The 19,268-nt window shown below is 39.9% G+C and overlaps 1 protein-coding gene across 1 annotated transcript in view; it reads right to left on the bottom strand.

Annotated features, from left to right (window-relative positions):
* xpnpep1 (X-prolyl aminopeptidase (aminopeptidase P) 1, soluble) overlaps positions 1–18,858 on the bottom strand; it is a 119,393-nt gene extending 100,535 nt beyond the window's left edge. The window contains exons 1-3 of the mRNA XM_043713118.1: positions 18,767–18,858; positions 6,581–6,705; positions 2,098–2,161 (exon numbers count right to left, since the gene is read on the bottom strand). Of these exons, the coding sequence (XP_043569053.1) occupies positions 2,098–2,161; positions 6,581–6,705; positions 18,767–18,779 (202 nt within the window). The 5' untranslated portion in view covers positions 18,780–18,858. The remainder of the gene's footprint in view (positions 1–2,097; positions 2,162–6,580; positions 6,706–18,766) is intronic.
* Positions 18,859–19,268: the final 410 nt, after the last annotated feature.

The raw sequence follows: 19,268 nt of genomic DNA, 5'->3' as shown, positions 1-19,268 counted from the left end.
GCAGAGATCGGTGCTGGGTCTCTTATTGCTCATGGTACATATAAGCAATATAAATAAGAATGTAGGGGGCGATGAGTAAGTTTGCGGAAGACACAGAAATTGACCAAGTGGTTAATAGTGAGGAATAGTTCTTAGGTTACAACAAGGCATAGACAGGTTGGTCAGGTGGCTGGATCAATGGCAGATGAAATGTAACCCTGAAAAGTGAAGTGTTGCAATTTAGTAGTACAAGACAAGGGAATACTTAATGAAAGTAAGGTATACTCACTTTGGTAAGAGTAACAAAAAGATGGGGTACTGGGCTAATGGTCGGATACTTGGTAGTGTGGATGAGCTGAGGGATCTTGGTGTCCATGTACACAGATCTCTGAAAGTTGCCACCCAGGTAAATAGTGCGGTGAAGGCGGCATATGGCGTACTGGCTTTTATTGGTAGAGGAATGGAGTTCCGGAGTCCTGAGGTCATGTTGCAGTTGTATAAGACTCTGGTGCGGCCGCATCTGGAGTATTGTGTACAGTTTTGGTCGCCATACTATAGGAAGGATGTGGAGGCACTGGAACAGGTGCAGAAGAGGTTTACCAGGATGTTGCCTAGTCATGAGTTCATGGAATGCCTTGCCAGTAGCAGTGGTGGACTCTCCCTCTTTATGGGCATTTAAACAGGCATTGGATAGGCATATGGAGGATAGTGGGCTAGTGTAGGTTAGGTGGGCTTGGATCGGCGCAACATCGAGGGCCAAAGGGCCTGTACTGCGCTGTATTTTTCTATGTTCTATGTTTTTCCATGTTCTATGAAAGGCAGGACACTAGGAAGCTCTGAGGAACAGATGGATCATGGAGCGTTTAACCCACAGGTTACTGAAGATGGCAGGACAGGTTAATCAGAGAGACTTGTCTTTATCAGTTGAGGCATATGTTATAAGAGCAGGAAGGTTATGTTGGAGCTGGACAGAGATTTGGTTCGACCATTGCTGGAGTACTATAGAAGGATGTGATTTTACTGAATGGGGTGCAGAGGAGATTCACCAGGATGTTGCATTTCAGCTATAGAGAGAGTTGGGTAAGCTCAGGTTATTTTCTCTAGAGCAGGGAAAGTTGCGGGGGGGAGAGGGTGGGAACCCGATTGAGGAGTGTAAGATCATAAGGGACAAGAATAAGGTGGATAAAAAGCAGCTGATCTCCTGACGGGTAAGTAGTGAGGGGGCATAATTGTAAGGTGAAGAACAGGAAGTGTTTCTGACCCAGAGGTTGGTGGGAATCTGGAATGTCCTGCCTGGGACAGTAGTAGAGGCAGGAAACCTCAAAACCTTTAAAATGTACTGGAATGAGCACTAGAAATGTCATTACATTCAAGCTAATGGGTTAAATCCTGGAAAGTGGGACCAGTGTAGACAGGCAAAAGTGTGGACTGCAGATGCTGGAAACCAGAGTTTAGATTAGAGTGGTGCTGGAAAAGTACAGCAGGTCAAGCAGCATCCGAGGAGCAGGAAAATCGACATTTCGAGCAAAAGCCCTTTATCAGGAATAGAGGCAGGAAGCCTCCAAGGTGGAGAGATAAATGGGGGGGCTTTGAAGGTTTTGAGGTTTCCTGCCTCTACTACTGTCCCAGGCAGGACATTCCAGACTCTCCCCCATTTATCTCTCCACCCTGGAGGCTTCCTGCCTCTATTCCTGATGAAGGACTTTTGCCCCAAATGTCGATTTTCCTGCTCCTTGGATGCTGCCTGACCTGCTGTGCTTTTCCAGTACCAATCTAATCTAAAACCCAATGTAGATAGGTCAATACAGACCCGAGGGGCTGAAGGGCCTCTTCTGTGCTGTATGACACTGGGACTTAATATAATGTTAAACAGTGGGTGGGTTGAGGCACGAGCAATATTTACCATTGAAAGGGGGAGAGGCAATGAGATATATACAAATATTTATGATAAATTGCATGCAAATATATGGGTAACCATCCAAATAGAAATACCTCTATATACCGAATATTCAAATGACAGACATTTACAGAACACAGTTGCTCAGGAATCGATTAAACACATATCCCATGGGTTCGGAACACACCCTTTCATACCTATTTTTCTTTACTAGCACTGACCTGCCGATCCATCAAAGCCTGAAAGAAACTCGCGCCTGCAGTCACACGGAGCAATGTATTCACTCTAAAAAAACAAGGAAATTAGCAAAGTGGTTATCTCAAAGTGGTGACACTCTGCTATTAGGGTCATTAACAAAAGATCAGATGCTGCTTGTAAGGTCAAAAAAGGGCACTGATTAGGAATTGAAAAGTGTGTTGCTGGAAAAGCGCAGCAGGCCAGGCAGCATCAGAGGAGCAGGAGAATCGACATTTCGGGCATAAACCCTTCTTCAGCTCTTTATTAAGAGCAAGCTCAAACAATGGAACTATTGAGAAACAAAAGCCACTCCCATATGCAGAAGGCCAATTTTGTATGGAATATTGTAGACTTACTAATAAACTTAGCTTTGGACATTTGCTGATCATTTTTCATTCCAGAACCACACACACAATATGAACATTGCCTTGTGGTTCAAGAAACACAAATTCTGCAATGGGAAACTACTTTAGGAACTAGGAACACACTGAAGTAACCACACACTTAAGGGTGGAACACTAAGGAATAAATGAAAAAATTTTGAGTGTTTGTCAGATTGGTATACTGAGAAGCAAGAGACTAGAAAAATCTGAAGGGCTAAAAAGTAGCTGACATGAGGAGTTTACAGAATGTGTTCGGAATACTTTCTTCCAACAGCATTTTCTGGAGCTGACTGTGATATCGTGCAGGCACAGGCACATGTAGGTAGCAGCAATGATGTTTCTTTACAGACTGAGTTTACTGATTTAAACCTGACAACAAACTTAGGAGAGGCATTGGCCTAGTGGTACAGGTAGACGCTCCTTTATCCAAAGTTCCAAAAACCAAAACTCTCTGAAATTTTGTGAAGTTTTTCTCTCATTAACAAGGTTGTTTAGCGTGCAAACAGTTAACCCAAGTCAATGTTGGACTGGGGTATACAAAGTAAAAATCACACAACACCAGGTTAAAGTCCAACAGGTTTAACTGGAAGCACTACCTTTCGGAGCACTGTTCCTTCATCAGATGGTTGTGTACTCCACAACCACCTGATGAAGGAGCAGTGCTCCGAAAGCTAGTGCTTCCAATTAAACCTGTTGGACTATAACCTGGTTTTGTGAGATTTTTAATTTTGTACAACCCAAGTTGACACCCACTCGATGCGTGTCACTCGGATGCGACACGGAGGTGCATGGCTCAGCCCTGGCAGGCCTCAATTTTCTCTCAAGGCTGTTTTACTTAGTAAGTCTGCTCCTCCGGTAAGATTTTAAAAATTTTCACCATCAAACTGTCCCTTATTCTGAAAATCTAAAAATTCTGAATTCCGAAAAGCAGCTGGTCCCAACGATTTCAGATAAAGGATTGTCTATCTGTATTATCACTAGACTCTTAATGTTTTTGGGACCCACGTTCAAATCCAACCATGGTGGATGATGGAAATTGAATTCATTTTTTAAAAAATCTGGAAGTATGAGGCTAATAGTGACTATGAAACTGCCACCAATCATCAGAAAAACCCATCTGGTTCACAAATGTTCCTTAGGGAAGGAAACTGCCATCCTTACCTGGTCTGGCCTACATGTGACTCCAGACCCACAGCAACACGTTTGACTCTTAACTGTCCTCTGGCCAATTAGGGACAGGCATTAACCAAATCTCATGAATCAATTTAAAAAAAATAACATGATTGGGATTGAGGGTGAAAGGAATGACTCCAAGTTTTGAAATTTAAATACAAGCGATTATGATGACATGAAAGCAGAGCTGATTATACTGAATTGGAGAATTACATTAGAAGATAAACCTATGCAGAGACAGAGGCAAACATATAAGGGATTATTTGAGAACACACAGAATAAATACAATCCAATGAGCAAGAATAATTTTGATAGGTTCACCAAAAACAGTTAACTAGAAAGGTGAAGGACAATGCTAAAAGAAAAAGTTATATAAACTGCACAAAGAAAGTTGGCAGGTCAGAAATTGGACAGAATATATAAAACAACAAAGAATGGTGAAACAAATGAGAGAAAGATTATAGTTTGAGAGAACGTTAACCAGAAAATATGAAAACAGAGCAAGAGTTTTGATAAATATTGAAAGACTGAGCATTCGCAAGGCCTTCTTGTTTATATAAGAATAGTTGGCCCTCCTGTGATTTGGTTTGACTAATCAGCCCCTGGCAGACTGATCTCAAAAAGCCCAAGTTAACCCTTTCCAAGTTTTCTCAGTTTTGCCTTGCTTGAATGTCCAGAGATTTTGCAATAGTTAAGTCCTCAAGGTGGATCAACTCCAAAATCAAAACAAGATCTAGTTAACAATTCCATGAATAGTTGTTTGGCTGTACAGAACATCAGCATTGCTGAAAAAGAGCACATTGCTTCAAAGCTTTTTATCTAATACTTATCAGGACAATACACAAGAAATACCAAAGGAAGGTAACATGTATATTGTATAAGAGGTGACTGCTGAAGGTTAGCAAGATTGAGAGAAGAAATAACAATGCAAAGGGAAAACAAGATTAATACCATTGTACGACAATGCTGATTGGTTGGCAAGTGAGTGCTGCTTGGTAGAGATGTTACCATGGAGAATGCATCAGTTAATGATTACTGACAGTTAACTGCCAAGCTTTTATTACATTTTACACAAGACAAGTTGGCTCTGATTTGGCTATTACACTTGTGAGTCATACGGTGTATGAATTTCAGTGGCAATGTGATGTTATGTATGAAAGCCATATGTCCCAAACCCAGGCAGATTATAAAAAAAGCATGTTCCTTCAACTGTTTGTAACAATCAAGGTACTGATCATATCCAACCACCCAATGCCTACAAAACTCAACACAGTATTTAATATTAGATACAAACCCACAATTGTACAGCATTTGCCAAATAAATCTGAGTGTGTGAAGAATTATACTGACAACCAATTTTGGAACGTCAGTCGGGCTCTCAGAGTGTAGAGAAGCTACATACATTAATGTACAGGGTCCTGGTTATTGTCGACAAAATGAACATGAATACAAACAACATCTGTTTCAATGCAGCAAAACAGGGAACAGCCATTCTGGGCTCATTTCTTAGGATAATGTCTTGACCAATCAGAGTCACTAGCCTGTATCAATGTGTAAACAAACCTTGGTAGTTAACAGTTATTCATCATTAACTGGTGCCGTCTCCATGGAAACATCTCTAGCAAGCAGAGCTGACTTGCCAACCAACCAGCACTCTAGTACCACGGTATAAATCTTGTTTTGCTTTTGCGTTGTTATTTCTTGTGAATTGGCATGATGAATGCAAGATGAAAAGCTGAAATAAATTTGTCTCTTTTCAAAAACATGATAAATACAAAATAATGGAGATATGCATTTAAGCTTATAAATGCCTGAGGTTCCGTTGTATGAGAAACAAATATAGCATCAAAAATATATCATCAGTAAGTTCACGATTCTAAAGTGAATATAAATCTGGAAAGGGGTATTTACGTTGAGAGATATATTCAGTTTTTGAAGGATGATTTGCCGTGTACTTTGTAATGAAATCGAGACTTTAAACCATTATCCAGACTTAGCACAAACCCAGCCGATATTCTTAGAAGTGAAACCAAAAGAGAAAATGCTGGAAAATCTCAGCAGGTTTGGCAGCATCTGTAAGGAGAGAAAAAAGCTGACGTTTTGAGTCAACTGACCCTTTGTCAAAGCTGTCTTAAAAGTGAACACTGTCATCCTTTAAGGGTCACAATGTGACCAGACTCTATGTCATGGCTGGGGGTGAAAAAGAAATATGAAATACCCACCAGTGCCATGTTATAGACCAAAGCAATAACAAACACAGTCATGAAATGTTTATAGGGAAAATACTAACTGTCATCCCTAATATACTGTAGACTACCAAGTAAAGACACTTACATGGGGATTGGGGGGAGAATGAAAAAGAGAAAGGCTGAGAAAGCAAAAGACAATGAAAACAAAATACAAATATTCAACATATTAGTCAAAGGCTCAATAACAAGGGGCATGATGTTAAATTAAAAGGCAGGCGGTTTAGAGGGGATTTCAGGAAAGCCTTCTTCACCAAGATGGTGGGAGTCTGGCTGGGAGGGGAGTTGAGGAGGGAAACCTTACAACCTTTAGAAAGTATTTGGATGAGCACTTGAAGTGTCCTAACATTCAGGGCTATGGAACAGTGAAGGGGAGTGGGACTGATGGATATTTTTGGCAGTACAAATGTGATGGTCTCTTTTGTACTGTACAATTCAATTATTCTATTCAGCAGAAAATATGCAAAATAAATCTTGCACCTGAGTCTTTAGTCTTCCACAGATAAAACCTCAACAGGAGATAAATTAAACCAGGAAAATATACGAGTTACTGCACAAGACTTCTAACACCAAATGAAATAAAATTAGGCATACAATAAACACAAAATTAAAGCTTTAATATAGTGATTGTACTGAGAGGTGAGTGAACTGGTTAGTGCAGGTACCTGATGATTGTCTCCTGATGGTACAATCAGAGCTTGGATTGGTTCATTCAAGCTGCTGGCATTCTTCATCACCTGCCTCAGCTGCTTCAACAGCTCAGTGGTGGTTTTCGCAGGCATGTTTCTACCTACAGACACGGGACACACAGCAATTAGTCCAGACCAAGAGGCTGGCAGCAAATCAACACAATACTGATTACAAATGCAAGGGCCCACAACAGAAATGCAGGATTTGTTTATCCTTAAGTCAAATCAGGTACCAACTACCATTAAATAAATAAATAAAAGTTCAATTAAAGCTACTTCTTTCGGCATTATTTTCTCCTTTTCTTTAGAGACAAGCAGCCTTATGCCAGTAGACCCCATTTCCTTCAATTGGTGCCAATTTCAGCAAAATTATAGTCATCTCACTGCATCAGGCCCAAAGTAATCTACAGGAATCTTAAGATGTTCCATTATCTTAAACAACCTGCGGCAAAAATGAGTCAAAGAAATGTTACACATAATACACACTTGAAAAAGATAAGTCACTGAGCCTAGCTGATGCTTATAGACAGGGTGGTTAAGAAGGCGTTTAGCATGTTTGGCTTCATTGCTCAAGATTCTGACTACAGTGTATAGGATTTGGGATGTTAAGCTTCTAAAGGACTCTTCTGGAGTATAGTTCACAGTTCTGGTCTCCCGGTTATAGGAAGGATATTATTAAGCTGGAAAGGGATCAGAAGAGATGTATCAGGATGTTGCCAGGAATGAAGGGTTTGAACTATAAAGAGATAATGGATAGACTGGGAATTTTCTCACTGGAGCATAGGAGGTTGAGGGACGACCTTATAGAAGTTTATAAAATCACGAGGGATACAGATAAGGTGTCTTTTCCCTAGGGTTGGGGATTTCAAGGTTAGGGGACATATTTTTAAGGTGAAAGGAAAAGGACTTAAAAAATACATGGGGGCAATTTTGTTTTATATGAAGCGTGATTTGTGTATGGAATGAACTTCCAGAGGAAGTGGTGGATGCTGGTACAGTTAGAATGTTTGAAAGACATTTGGGTAAGTACATGAATAAGAAACATTTGGAGGATCATGGGCTGAAGCACAGGCAGGTAGGACTAGTTTAGTTTAGGATTATAATTGGCATGAACAGATTGGACCAAGGGCCTGTTTCTGTGGTGTGTGACTCTATGACAGAACTGCCACGACTGATTCGGACTAGGGGTGAGAGGTTCAAGTCCCACTTCAACACTCAAACAAATGAAAGCTAGACTGTGCCACACTAGAACTGAATGTCAAATTCAGGTTCTCCAAAGGCGAGCAGCAGTTTGTCACAGTCTGGAACTCAGCTCTGCTTCAACCTGAACAAGGGTGTTCGGCACCTGACATGGGCCACTCCACAATCTTGACAAAAATGATTTTCATACATCAGGAACAAAAAAAAAGTTTCTTCTTATAAAACCATTCAAAAAGGGGCTGGGTTACAGTTTAGATTAGATTCCTTACAGTTTGGAAACAGGCCCTTCAGCCCAACAAGTCCACATCAACACTCCAAACAGTAACCCACGCAGACTCATTTCCCCTACATTTACCCCTACTAATGCATCCGACCTATGAATCCCTGAACACTACTGACAATTTAGCCAATTCATGGAGAGAATGTGCAAACTCCACACAGACTGTCACCCAAGGTGGGAATCGAACCTGGGTCCCTGGTGCTGTGAGGTAGCAGTGCTAACCACTGAGCCACTGTGCTGCCCTTGTTTACTCTTTAAATAAACAAGATTAGAATTATGTGTATCAGAGATAAAATCACCTTCATTTTGGGGCAGTCACTTCTTCAGAGTAACTACACTGTCATTTGTTACTTCTGTTTGTTAGCTAATCGTTTATGTGAAAATGCTGACAAGTACTTGGCACTAAATAAACATTTTACAGATGCTGTAAAATCAAAGTCAGCTTTTTTAGATTGAAGCAGAGACAGATTTATCAATGATTACTTTACTGCAACTAAAATCTATGAACAGAATCTCCACCTTTGCTTTGTCACTCAGCCACCCCACCCCACTGTGATGAGACTATGGCTTTAAGAGGATTTTGTCCAGAGTTTTCTTTGAAGAGAGGTTTTAAGACGGGGTTCCAAGCTGTCTATTTGAATCCAATAAAGTTTGTGAGGTTTTGGGTTTTTATTTCTAAATTTGGAACAATAGAAGCAGCCTGAATGGGTGGGGTCAAGCTCCCAAAGAGCTAGGATTTTCAGTTTTAGTTTTTCAGTAGCAGTTGTTGGAGTCTTGAAGCTGGATGTGGAAGCTGATTTTCCTCTTTCTGTTACAGCTAAAAGCTGGGATTCTCTTCCTGCTGCTAGAATTGTATGTGAGACAATCAATTTTACTGAATTTGCCTCAGCCAAGGGTGGGTTTACTTGAGGTTACCATTTTGAAACAATTACTGTTTAGTAGTTAAATAATCTATTATTCTGTTAAGATCTCGAACAGAGTTATGTTATTTTAATTTGTTCTTTCCTTTGTTATAGTTTAACTATAGTGTATAAATAAAGTGTGATTTGCTTCAAGACTAGTTGTTTGACAAATCAAATTGCATCGGAAACAAAATACCTGGCACTTCAAAACAAATATGTGCACATTAAGAACACACAAACAGCAGTGAAATAAATAATCTGTTCTGTCACACACAGTTTTAGATTTTCAGAATATTGACGTGGACATTAGCAGAATTCCCTTCAGACCACACCACTTGAGTCAGCTGAGCAAGCAAAGAACCAGCCATAAAACTTAAAATCTTAGCCAAAACACAGTTTCAGAGGCAATTTAGCACTGGCTCAATACAGTACAGCTGGAATAGACTCAAGTCTTGGATCCAGGTCTGAATTGATAGTCTTTTGACTCAGAGGCAAGTTCTACAAACTACATCAATAGATCAAGACCAGAATCAATCACATATCTGAGCTGCATTTTCTTTAATGTAAACTGACAAAAGATTACCAGGATTGGGGGCGACTGAACAGAGCAGCACTATAGGTCGTTTGTATGCTCCTGTTGTGCACACTGACTGAGTCAAAAACTGGAACAGAGTTTGGACGCCTGCTCCCTCTTTATTCTCTCTTCAACTATGTCACCTCTGAACTTTTGCTTGGTAAAAACAAAATTAAAATGAGGAAAATCACAGAGATCTTTCAATTAGCCATCACGTTTCACTAAACTTCAGTTGTACAGCCTCAGAGTGTGATGCTAGAGGACACACCCTGTAGCATCTTTTGAAAAAGGTCACTGAGCCTTACAGGCACCCAGAGGTCAGAGAAGCATCACCATGAAAGTAGACTCCCACTGATCTCCATGCTCAATTCAGCACCATCATGTTATTTATTTTGGCTGCATCTACACAAAAGCAAAACTGAAACTAGCACCAAAACTCATTAACGTTTGGATAATCTTCTCAAAACTCACTAACATCAGGATAAATCATTTTTTGAGGTGCAGTCACCAGCCAACTCCCAATAAGGTACAGCCTAGCCCTCTATCACACAGTTGAATGATTCAGGCTTGGCATTGGATACTTTTTAAAACCCATGTGTGAATGAACAGGATGCCACAAAATGCACATTCCTTTCCTTAACATAAACCAAAATGCCATCCATATATTTCTCCAAATATAGAGATAAGTTTAATGTAACCCAGCAGAGAATGGCTGTCTGTTTCACACTATTCTTGACTGTACACACCTAACTGCAACAGGGAATACATCCAATCAATCAGTAACACAGACAGCCAACTCAAACCTGTCCATTTGCACCCCAGTAACATTAGTGAATCCTCATGTTCAGAAACAGTTCAAGGCTCATAAAGACATAGAGATGTACAGCTCATCCAGAGAGATGGAGAATTAGAACTACATGTACTGTTGAACATGGATTCTTTAAGATCTTTGTCTTCTGAGCAGACTCACTCAAGTGGTACATGAGCAATTGGCAGCCTCAAATGGACAAAGTACACAATGCAGTTTTCATCATACTACAACTCAGAGATCTAATAGGTAATGTCTCTTTTCCTATTATAACAACCTGCCATTTCAAGTTAGTTACTGGATCACTGATTTTGGAGTTATTAATAGATCATTCATTCTTTATCAAGTTGAAATGGGCCACATGCTCAATATAATGAGAGTCTAATTACTGAGCTGCTTATTCAAGAGAACTCCAGCAAATCAATGATCTTATCACCTTGTCAAAGATGATCAAACCCACGACCCAAGGCTGCAGCATATTCTTTGACCTGTGTCAAGGTGGTTTGGGATTAATTCTTCACCACTTATTCTGAAACTAAAGCAGTAAAAGGCTACACTTCTCAACTGTGTTGATAATGTGGAGGTGCTGGCGTTGGACTGGGGTGGATAAAGTTAAAAGTCACACAACACCAGGTTATAGTCCAACAGGTTTATTTGGAAGCACTAGCTTTCTGAGCAATGCTCCTACATCAGGTGGTTGTCCAGTGCTTCCAAATAAACCTGCTGGACTATAACCTGGTGCTGTGTGATTTTTAACAACTGCATTAAAGCAAATAATTGTGCACTTTATTGGACTTAAACAATCTTTGGCAAACATTTATGATCCAACATGATGGTCCTCATAGAGCAAACAAATTTAAACTTAACGAGATAGTTATTGCGTAGACCATAAAATCTTATATTGAGTGATAACCACAAAGGCCAGTTAGTTTGGTACTGGACTAGTAACCTGCACATCCAAAAATGTGCAGGTTAGGTGAATTGGCCATGCTAAATTGCCCGTAGTGTTAGGTGAAGGGATAAATGAGTCTGGGTGGGTTACGCTTCGGCGGGTCGGTGTGGACTTGTTGGGCCGAAGGGCCTGTTTCCACATTGTAAGTAATCTAATCTAAGTAATCTAATCTAATCTAATCGAGTATGCTCTCCTTTGAGTACATCTCTCGTGCTTATGGTCTGTTCACCCTTAATAACTGTTTCTGATTAAAAACTAAAAGTTAAGCATACAAAAATAAATCATTTTTTTCCTCAAAGGCACACCCACATCAAAGCTGAAGAATTTGATTTGGTACAACTCTTGGTTGTAATTTTGTAAACATTGGAAAAGCATCTGGCAACTGCAATTCACCAATTCAAAGTGAATCTGCAGATAGAATACCTGGAACAAGTGCAAGAATGAGCTGTAAAAGCAGGAAGTGCTGGAGAAACTCAGCAGAAACTCGGCAGAATCAGGGTTAACATTTTGAATCTGACATGACCCTTCAAAAACCTGCAAATACAACAGCCAGTCCATATTCAATTAACAAGTCTCATAGTGGTCTCCGATCACTGGCTTTTAGAGGAACAGGCAGCCACAGTTCCCACAGCTGATCACTACCTAGCATGGGTCTGGGAGATGTATATGGATTCAAATCACCTTCCCACAATTCAGGCATAGACAGGAGCTGCTTGGACAATATAACAAAGGGCATCAATGTTCACAGATCAACACCACTGGGTTCACAAGAGTTCTGTCTTTCTGGGGAAGAAAAGGATTGGAATGTAAAACTAAAAAATGGATTTTTCAACACCCCTTACATAAAATCAGAAAAAGAAAATGAAAGTGCAAAGAATTTCTTGGTGTTTAATCTAGTATATCATAGGGTCAACATTATCAATCTATACAACCAAAGATAATTAATAACCGGGAAACTAACCGCTGGTTACACTTAATATAGTCAAGATGACCAAAACTAATGCAGAAACATAATGTTCGTTTAGTGGAATTTCACGATGTCTGAATTGCAGATATTAAAACTACTCTGATGGATTTGCAAAGGAGTTTTGACAATGGTGAAAGGAGGATAGAGCCATAGCCAGCATAGCAGTGGCTCAGGCAAGGTCAGAAAAACTTCATAAGAAATTGAGATATTGGCAGCTTTTGGGAGGCATGCAAAACAGTTTCTCAGTGTAAGAGAGAACAAAAGAAGGAATAGCAAGTTGATGTAAAACTTTCAGAAGAGTAAGTATTACAGAGCCACTTAAAATCAGATACATCTCCTCAAATTTCAGCATATTTTAAACCAGTTTTCTCACAAGACTTTGAAAACAAAAATATTTCTGAAATATTAAATTTCAGAGCATAATACATCATATCAATTAAAAATAAAAACACAATGACAATATCTGGTTTATATTCTAATTCCAAAGAATGTAAATAATAAGCATCTTTCATCAATCGCATTAGGAACTCCTCGATCCCAGTTGCTCACAGGGTGCCTGGCCAACCTTTCCTTTTCAATCAGAATCACACTGTCAGATATAGTAAATGCTGAGAGATTAGAAGCAGGGGAGTAGTCAGAATTACTGAGTTTTTTCAGCACTTTCTGCTTTGTTTCAGATCACCAGCATCCGCAGTTCTTTGTTTTATATTAAGTAGCTAGAAATGCTTTCTTTAAATCAAGCAACTTCACCTGATGTAGGGAAGTAGACCATGTCTGTTTTTATTTTACTGTTACACAAGAAATGTTGTTCTGATTCAACGAAGGAAATCTGATTACAACTGTTGTCCTCCATAGTCACTTCCTTCACCATCGCTGAGTCAAAATCTTGGGGGTCCTTCCGAACAGAGCAGTGGACATCCCTATACTCTCTGCCCTATGGACTGGATGCCTAAAGAATGCAGCTCCCCACCCTCTCCTCAATGGCAAGTGGATGGGTGATAAATATTGGCCAAACCACTGATGCCCACATCCATGAATAAATAAGAATACTTTTTCTATTCATTCATGGGGATGTGGACATTGATGGCATATATCGTCCAGAGGTATTTCAGAGTTGACCACATTGCTGTGCGACCACTAGGACTCATAACAGCACACAAACCAACAGCCACTCTCAGACAACAACTCACCAGAATGAAGGACCCGATCATTGATGGCATATATCGTCCAGAGGTATTTCAGAGTTGACCACATTGCTATGCGACCACTAGGACTCATAAACTACTATTATAGGACAAGCCAAACAGAGAACAGCCAGGGAATTCCTAGAGGCATGGCACTCATCCACAGATTCAATCAATAAGCACATCGACCTGGACCCAATATACCGACCACTGCAACGGACAGCTGGAACTGACAACCGAAAGTGGCAGAGACAAACCACTATAAATGCCGGAGGAAACATCACAGAAGCGCTTCGCAGGAGGCCCCCAAGCACTGAGGATGTCACCTAGACAGGGGACGAAACATCTGCAACAAAAATTCCCAGTTCGGCGAACAGAACCACAACAACACATTGCTGTGGGTCTGGAGTCATATATGGGCTTGGACAACTAAGGACCGTAGTTGCCTTCTCTCCAGGACATTAGTGAACCATGCAGGGAGCTCTTCTGACTTCGCACTGCACAGAGATTTACTTCTCAATGTTGGAAGAAACTGAGTGAGGGAGACTGGTGGACTTGATTGGAAATTGGTGCAGTCGGGGAAGAGGATTGTAGTGCGAATGGAATATTTTTAGATTGCAAAAAGCAATTTTTCACATCTGTATTATCTTCAAATGGCTTAGATGTGGAATGAGAAGCTAAATTTTCAATGAATACAAAATCGAAGGACAACCATTCAGAGATTAAGGGGGAGTTGGATAAGTTGGAAGTTTGACTGAGTAAAATACCTTGGTCGGATGTCTTTGCCAGCCTTAAATTTACTTATAATTCCTTATGGTTGCTTGTGAAGTGAAATATCTATTTACCCTGGAGGCCAATTTCCATTTTGCATTTTGTTTGAATTGATTCTGTCATTTGAGGACAATTAGCGTCGTACTTCAATATTGTCTTAGGTCCAGTAGTACCAGTGATTTGCCAATCATCTTATCAGGTCAATATGGGCATTTGGAGCAAATAATTAATAAAGATCAGGCTGGTTATGAACTGTAAAACTGCTTTATTTCTCAAATAGTAGTTTGGATAGGTAATGTCCAAATCGTATTATCACTAGACTGTTAATTTGGAGATGCATGGTAGATGGAATTAGGAATCTGGAATTAGAAGGCTTATGATGTCTTTGAACCCATTGCTAATTGTCAGCAAAATCCCCCCATGGTTCACTAATGCCCTGGAGGGAAGGCAACTACTGTCCTTAGTTGTCCAAGCTCATATATGACTCCAGACCCACAGCAATGTGGTCAACTCTGAAATACCTCTGGATGATATATGCCATCAATGCCCACATCCCCATGAATGAATAGAAAAAGTATTCTTATTTATTCATGGATGTGGGCATCAGTGGTTTGGCCAACATTTATCACCCATCCACACTTGCCATTGAGGAGAGGGTGGGGAGCTGCATTCTTTAGGCATCCAGTCCATAGGGCAGAGAGTATAGGGATGTCCACTGCTCTGTTCGGAAGGACCCCCAAGATTTTGACTCAGCGATGGTGAAGGAAGTGACTATGGAGGACAACAGTTGTAATCAGATTTCCTTCGTTGAATCAGAACAACATTTCTTGTGTAACAGTAAAATAAAAACAGACATGGTCTACTTCCCTACATCAGGTGAAGTTGCTTGACTTAAAGAAAGCAATTCTAGCTACTTAATATAAAACAAAGAACTGCGGATACTGGTGATCTGAAACAAAAACAGAAATTGTTCATTTATTCGAAAGCAAACATGGAATTAACATTTCAGGATAAATGGTATAACACTAAAGAATCCTCAGGGATGTGATATTTTTCCTAAGGACCACAGTATAAGGATTATCCTAACTTCTATGATCCCAGTTGGTGGTAATCATGGATAAATTCAATCCCAGAATGAAATCTGGATTGATGGATCATATGTTTAACTTTTGCAGTTAGTTTCTCTGGTGGTTAGTCACTGAAGCATGTTCACATGAGGCTGCAGATGTTCTTGAAAAGCAGAATACAAGTCTATTACTCAAAAGAAAGGAAACAAACCAAGCTACCTATATATAGGTTAGCAACACCGAAGCAATAAAAGGAAAAATAAAATTCCAATCTGTTATCTTTTCACAGGTATTCAATTCCAGAATCATGTTGCACCTGTCTCAATGCTTGAAGTTTCGACTGAACTGATGCTTTGCAGTTTCACTTCTTGAGGTGGGGAGACAAACTTGTATGATTTATTTCTATTGTGTGAACTTTCCACAATTCTAATGGCCTAAACTTTCTCTGTTTGAATCATTTGAAAATTTCTATCCAAATTCTCCAAAAGTTACAAACTAAAATAGTTTCTTTTAGTGATTGTTTCCCTTGAAGTCAAACTTCATTTTCCTGCTTTTAGAAAGCTAAAACTTGCTTCGGAATGGACTCTATGAACCTTTCCTTCTGAAGTCAAAACTTAGCTAACAGCCTTGATGTTTTTACTCTGTGTTATAGGGAGAGGTTGAACAAGCTAGGACCTTTTTCTTTAGAGTGTAGGAGACTGAGGGGGACTTTATAGAGGTGAATAAGGTCATGAGAGGCACGGATGGGGTGGACGCAGGCGGTCTTTGTCCCAGGGTTAGGGAATTGAGGACTAGAGGGCATTAGTTTAAGGTTAGAGGGGAAAAAATAAAAGAGGACCTGAGGGGCACATTTTTACACAGAGGGTGGTACACATATGGAATGAGCTGCCAGCAGAAGTGGTTGAGGTGGGTACATTAACAACATTCAAAAGGCATTGGGACAAATATATGGATAGGAAAGGTTTAGAAGGATATGGACCAAGTGCAGGGAAATGGGGTTAGTGTGGATGAACATTTTGGTCGGCATGGACCAGTTTGGGCCAAAGGGCTTGTCTACATGCAGTAGGACTCTATGACTCTACGTTCCCAGAACTGCTGAGCTTTTCCAGCAAGTTTTGTTTTTGTTTCTGATTTCCAGCATCTGCATTCTTTCGGTTTTTATTTACAGAATATTTCACTTTTGGGAAAGCAAAGTCAATCCCAAACTAGTTCTGGTTGACAACAGCAAGTTCCATCCTAGGGTAATTTTGGCTCACAAAGCAGATTGCAGAATTACCACCGTCATTTCTATTGAGATCAGACTGGCACTGAAACCAGAGGGTACCCTCACAGTGAAATGCTGCATTTGAACAAATCACTACATAAGGTACTCTGACCAGACATGAGGATACACAGCAAAGGTAATTAAAGGCTACTTTGGATGAAAAGCTCATTATCTGACATATGTGATAACGACTGCTCAGTTTATTAACCAATAAACCGCAATGAAAAGTAGTGTCAGAATTCCACATTATTGATTGTATGATATGGTAATCCTCAAGTTCAAAAGGAACAAAATGAACCTTTGCCCCAAAGGTTTTCCATCTTTAAGGTAAGGTCTGCTGAACCAGCAGAATGCCTCACACAATCCCAAGTTTCAACATTACCATTTTTGTGTTGTTCAAGCAAAGAATAAGTTGCATTTTTATAAACTGTAGATATCCCAAAACACTTCACAATTACTGAGGCACTTTCAAAGTGTAACTACAGGTTGTACTGCAGAGTACACAACAACAACCACTTTCCTTACAGCAAAGTCCCACGATTAACCACAAGAATAATGGCCACATTAGATAACATTACTGGACTAACAATCCAAAGACCCAGGCTAATATTCCAAAGATGGATTGAAACTCAATTAACAAAAATTCAATGAACGCAAAAAACTTTGGAATGAAAACTAGTCTCGAAAATGACATGAAGCTGTCATTGATTGTTATAAAAACCCACTTGGATCACTAATATTCTTTTAGAAAGGAAATTTGCTGCTCCTACCTGGCCTAGCCTACGTGTGACTCCAGACCCACATAAATATAGTTGATGCGTAATTGCTCTCCACAGCCAATTAGGGCTGGGCAAAAAACTCTGGCGTTACAGTAACAGGCCACATGCCATGAAAGCATAAATAAAATAAATATTTCAGTGGTCTGATCAAGGAATACAAATTGTCCAAGGTAGCAGGACTGACTGCTGTGCTCTTCATCAAAATTATGGCATGGGATTTTTTATATCCACCTGAAGCTTTATTTAAATATCTCAACCAAAAGAGAAGTTAAAATAACTTGCAAACATTCTCAAAGTGCATGTTCTTTTCCAAAAAGCCAACCTGCAGCTTTCAATAAACGCACACAAACATCATTTCAGCTATCCTTTACCATGTACAGTGTACACAAACATGTGCTTTCTAACACAGGGATGCGATGGAGATCCTGAGAATCAGGTTAAAGGTTAGTGTCGTTCAATGTAACCTAGGTTCCCATTGGAATCTATAATAAAGGTGGAGTCAGGTTCCATAGCATTTTGTCATCAGAAAAACATCTTTACAATATTATACGTTGCAAGTTGACATTCACTACATTAGTAAATTAAATACATTTTCATGAAAAAATTAAATTTTATATTGACAGTACAGGTACCTCCTGCTCATCATCGACTCCCCTGGCATGTCAATGCCACCTCCAAGATACACTCAGACACTGTGAAGCTGCTTCCTCTTGACCTTTTCTTCCTCCTGGCAGCAGAGTGCTAGCCATGACTGAACTCAGGGTGGCACGGTGGCTCAGTGGTTAGCACTGCTGCCTCATAGCCTCGGGCAACTGTCTGTGTGGAGTTTCCACATTCTCCTTGTATCTGCGTGGGTTTCCTCCAGGTGCTCCAGTTGTCTCCCACATTCCAAAGATGTGAGGTTGGGTGAATTGGCCATGGGAAATTGCCCATTGTGCCCAGGGATGTGCTGGCTAGGTGGATGGGTCATGGGAAATACAGGTCACAGGATAGAGTAAGGGGCTGGGTCTGTGTGGGATGTTCAGAGGGTTGGTGTGGGCTTGATGGGCTGAATGGTCTGCACCCATGCTGTAGGGATTCTACGATTCTTCCTCAACTCCCTCTCTCTGAGGTAATGTCATCCTTTGAAAGCCAACATGAGTTTATCTCTAGCACATTCCCAGGCAACACATTCTTGATATTAACCATCCAGACCCTAGGTACATCACTTTATAAATACAAGTTTTTTTCCTTTAAACACTTTAAGACTTAGATTTACCACAACATTGTTGCAACATCCTGACACAACCTTTACAAGGGGAGCAATCTGTGAACATTTCTTAATTATACCTTAGCTCTAATGGAACGTATTGAAATCTGTTAACAGGACTATAGTACGATTTTTAATAAAAATGCATAAGTATAGATCCCTTACCTGTGTTACTCATGTTTAGAGATACAGTACAAGTGTCTGGAGATGGCAGAAATATAAGACTAGGAGTACCTTACCCTTTAAAATACAATATTCATGTGACTATTATCAGTAATTTTTCTCATGTCACATAAAACAGTACATAAACCTGTAACACATTAAACCTCAACCATAATAAACTTGTTCAAGGGCCATTATTGTGAAATATTACTGTACTGTCAGGTTAAGTTACTAAGTGGGGAGCTGGGGGTGATTATAAACCTTCTTATCATTAAGCTGTAGACTTTGAATATCAGAGAAGGAAGGACCAAATCTGCAATGTCAGATCTTTTTATAGAAAAACAAACTTTATTATGTTAAAAATCACACAACCATGTCTGTTAATTCGAACAGATGAGAGACTTAACGAACAATCCAGGTCATTTTCAACATATAATTTCAGTTACATTACACTGTAAACTTTTGCTATAAATTCTGTGTCTTATACTCCACAATCACCTGATGA

Source organism: Chiloscyllium plagiosum, chromosome 22, assembly GCF_004010195.1.
Source record: "Chiloscyllium plagiosum isolate BGI_BamShark_2017 chromosome 22, ASM401019v2, whole genome shotgun sequence".
Classification (NCBI taxonomy): Eukaryota; Metazoa; Chordata; class Chondrichthyes; order Orectolobiformes; family Hemiscylliidae; genus Chiloscyllium; species Chiloscyllium plagiosum.
This window is presented reverse-complemented; position numbering and strand designations above follow the sequence as displayed.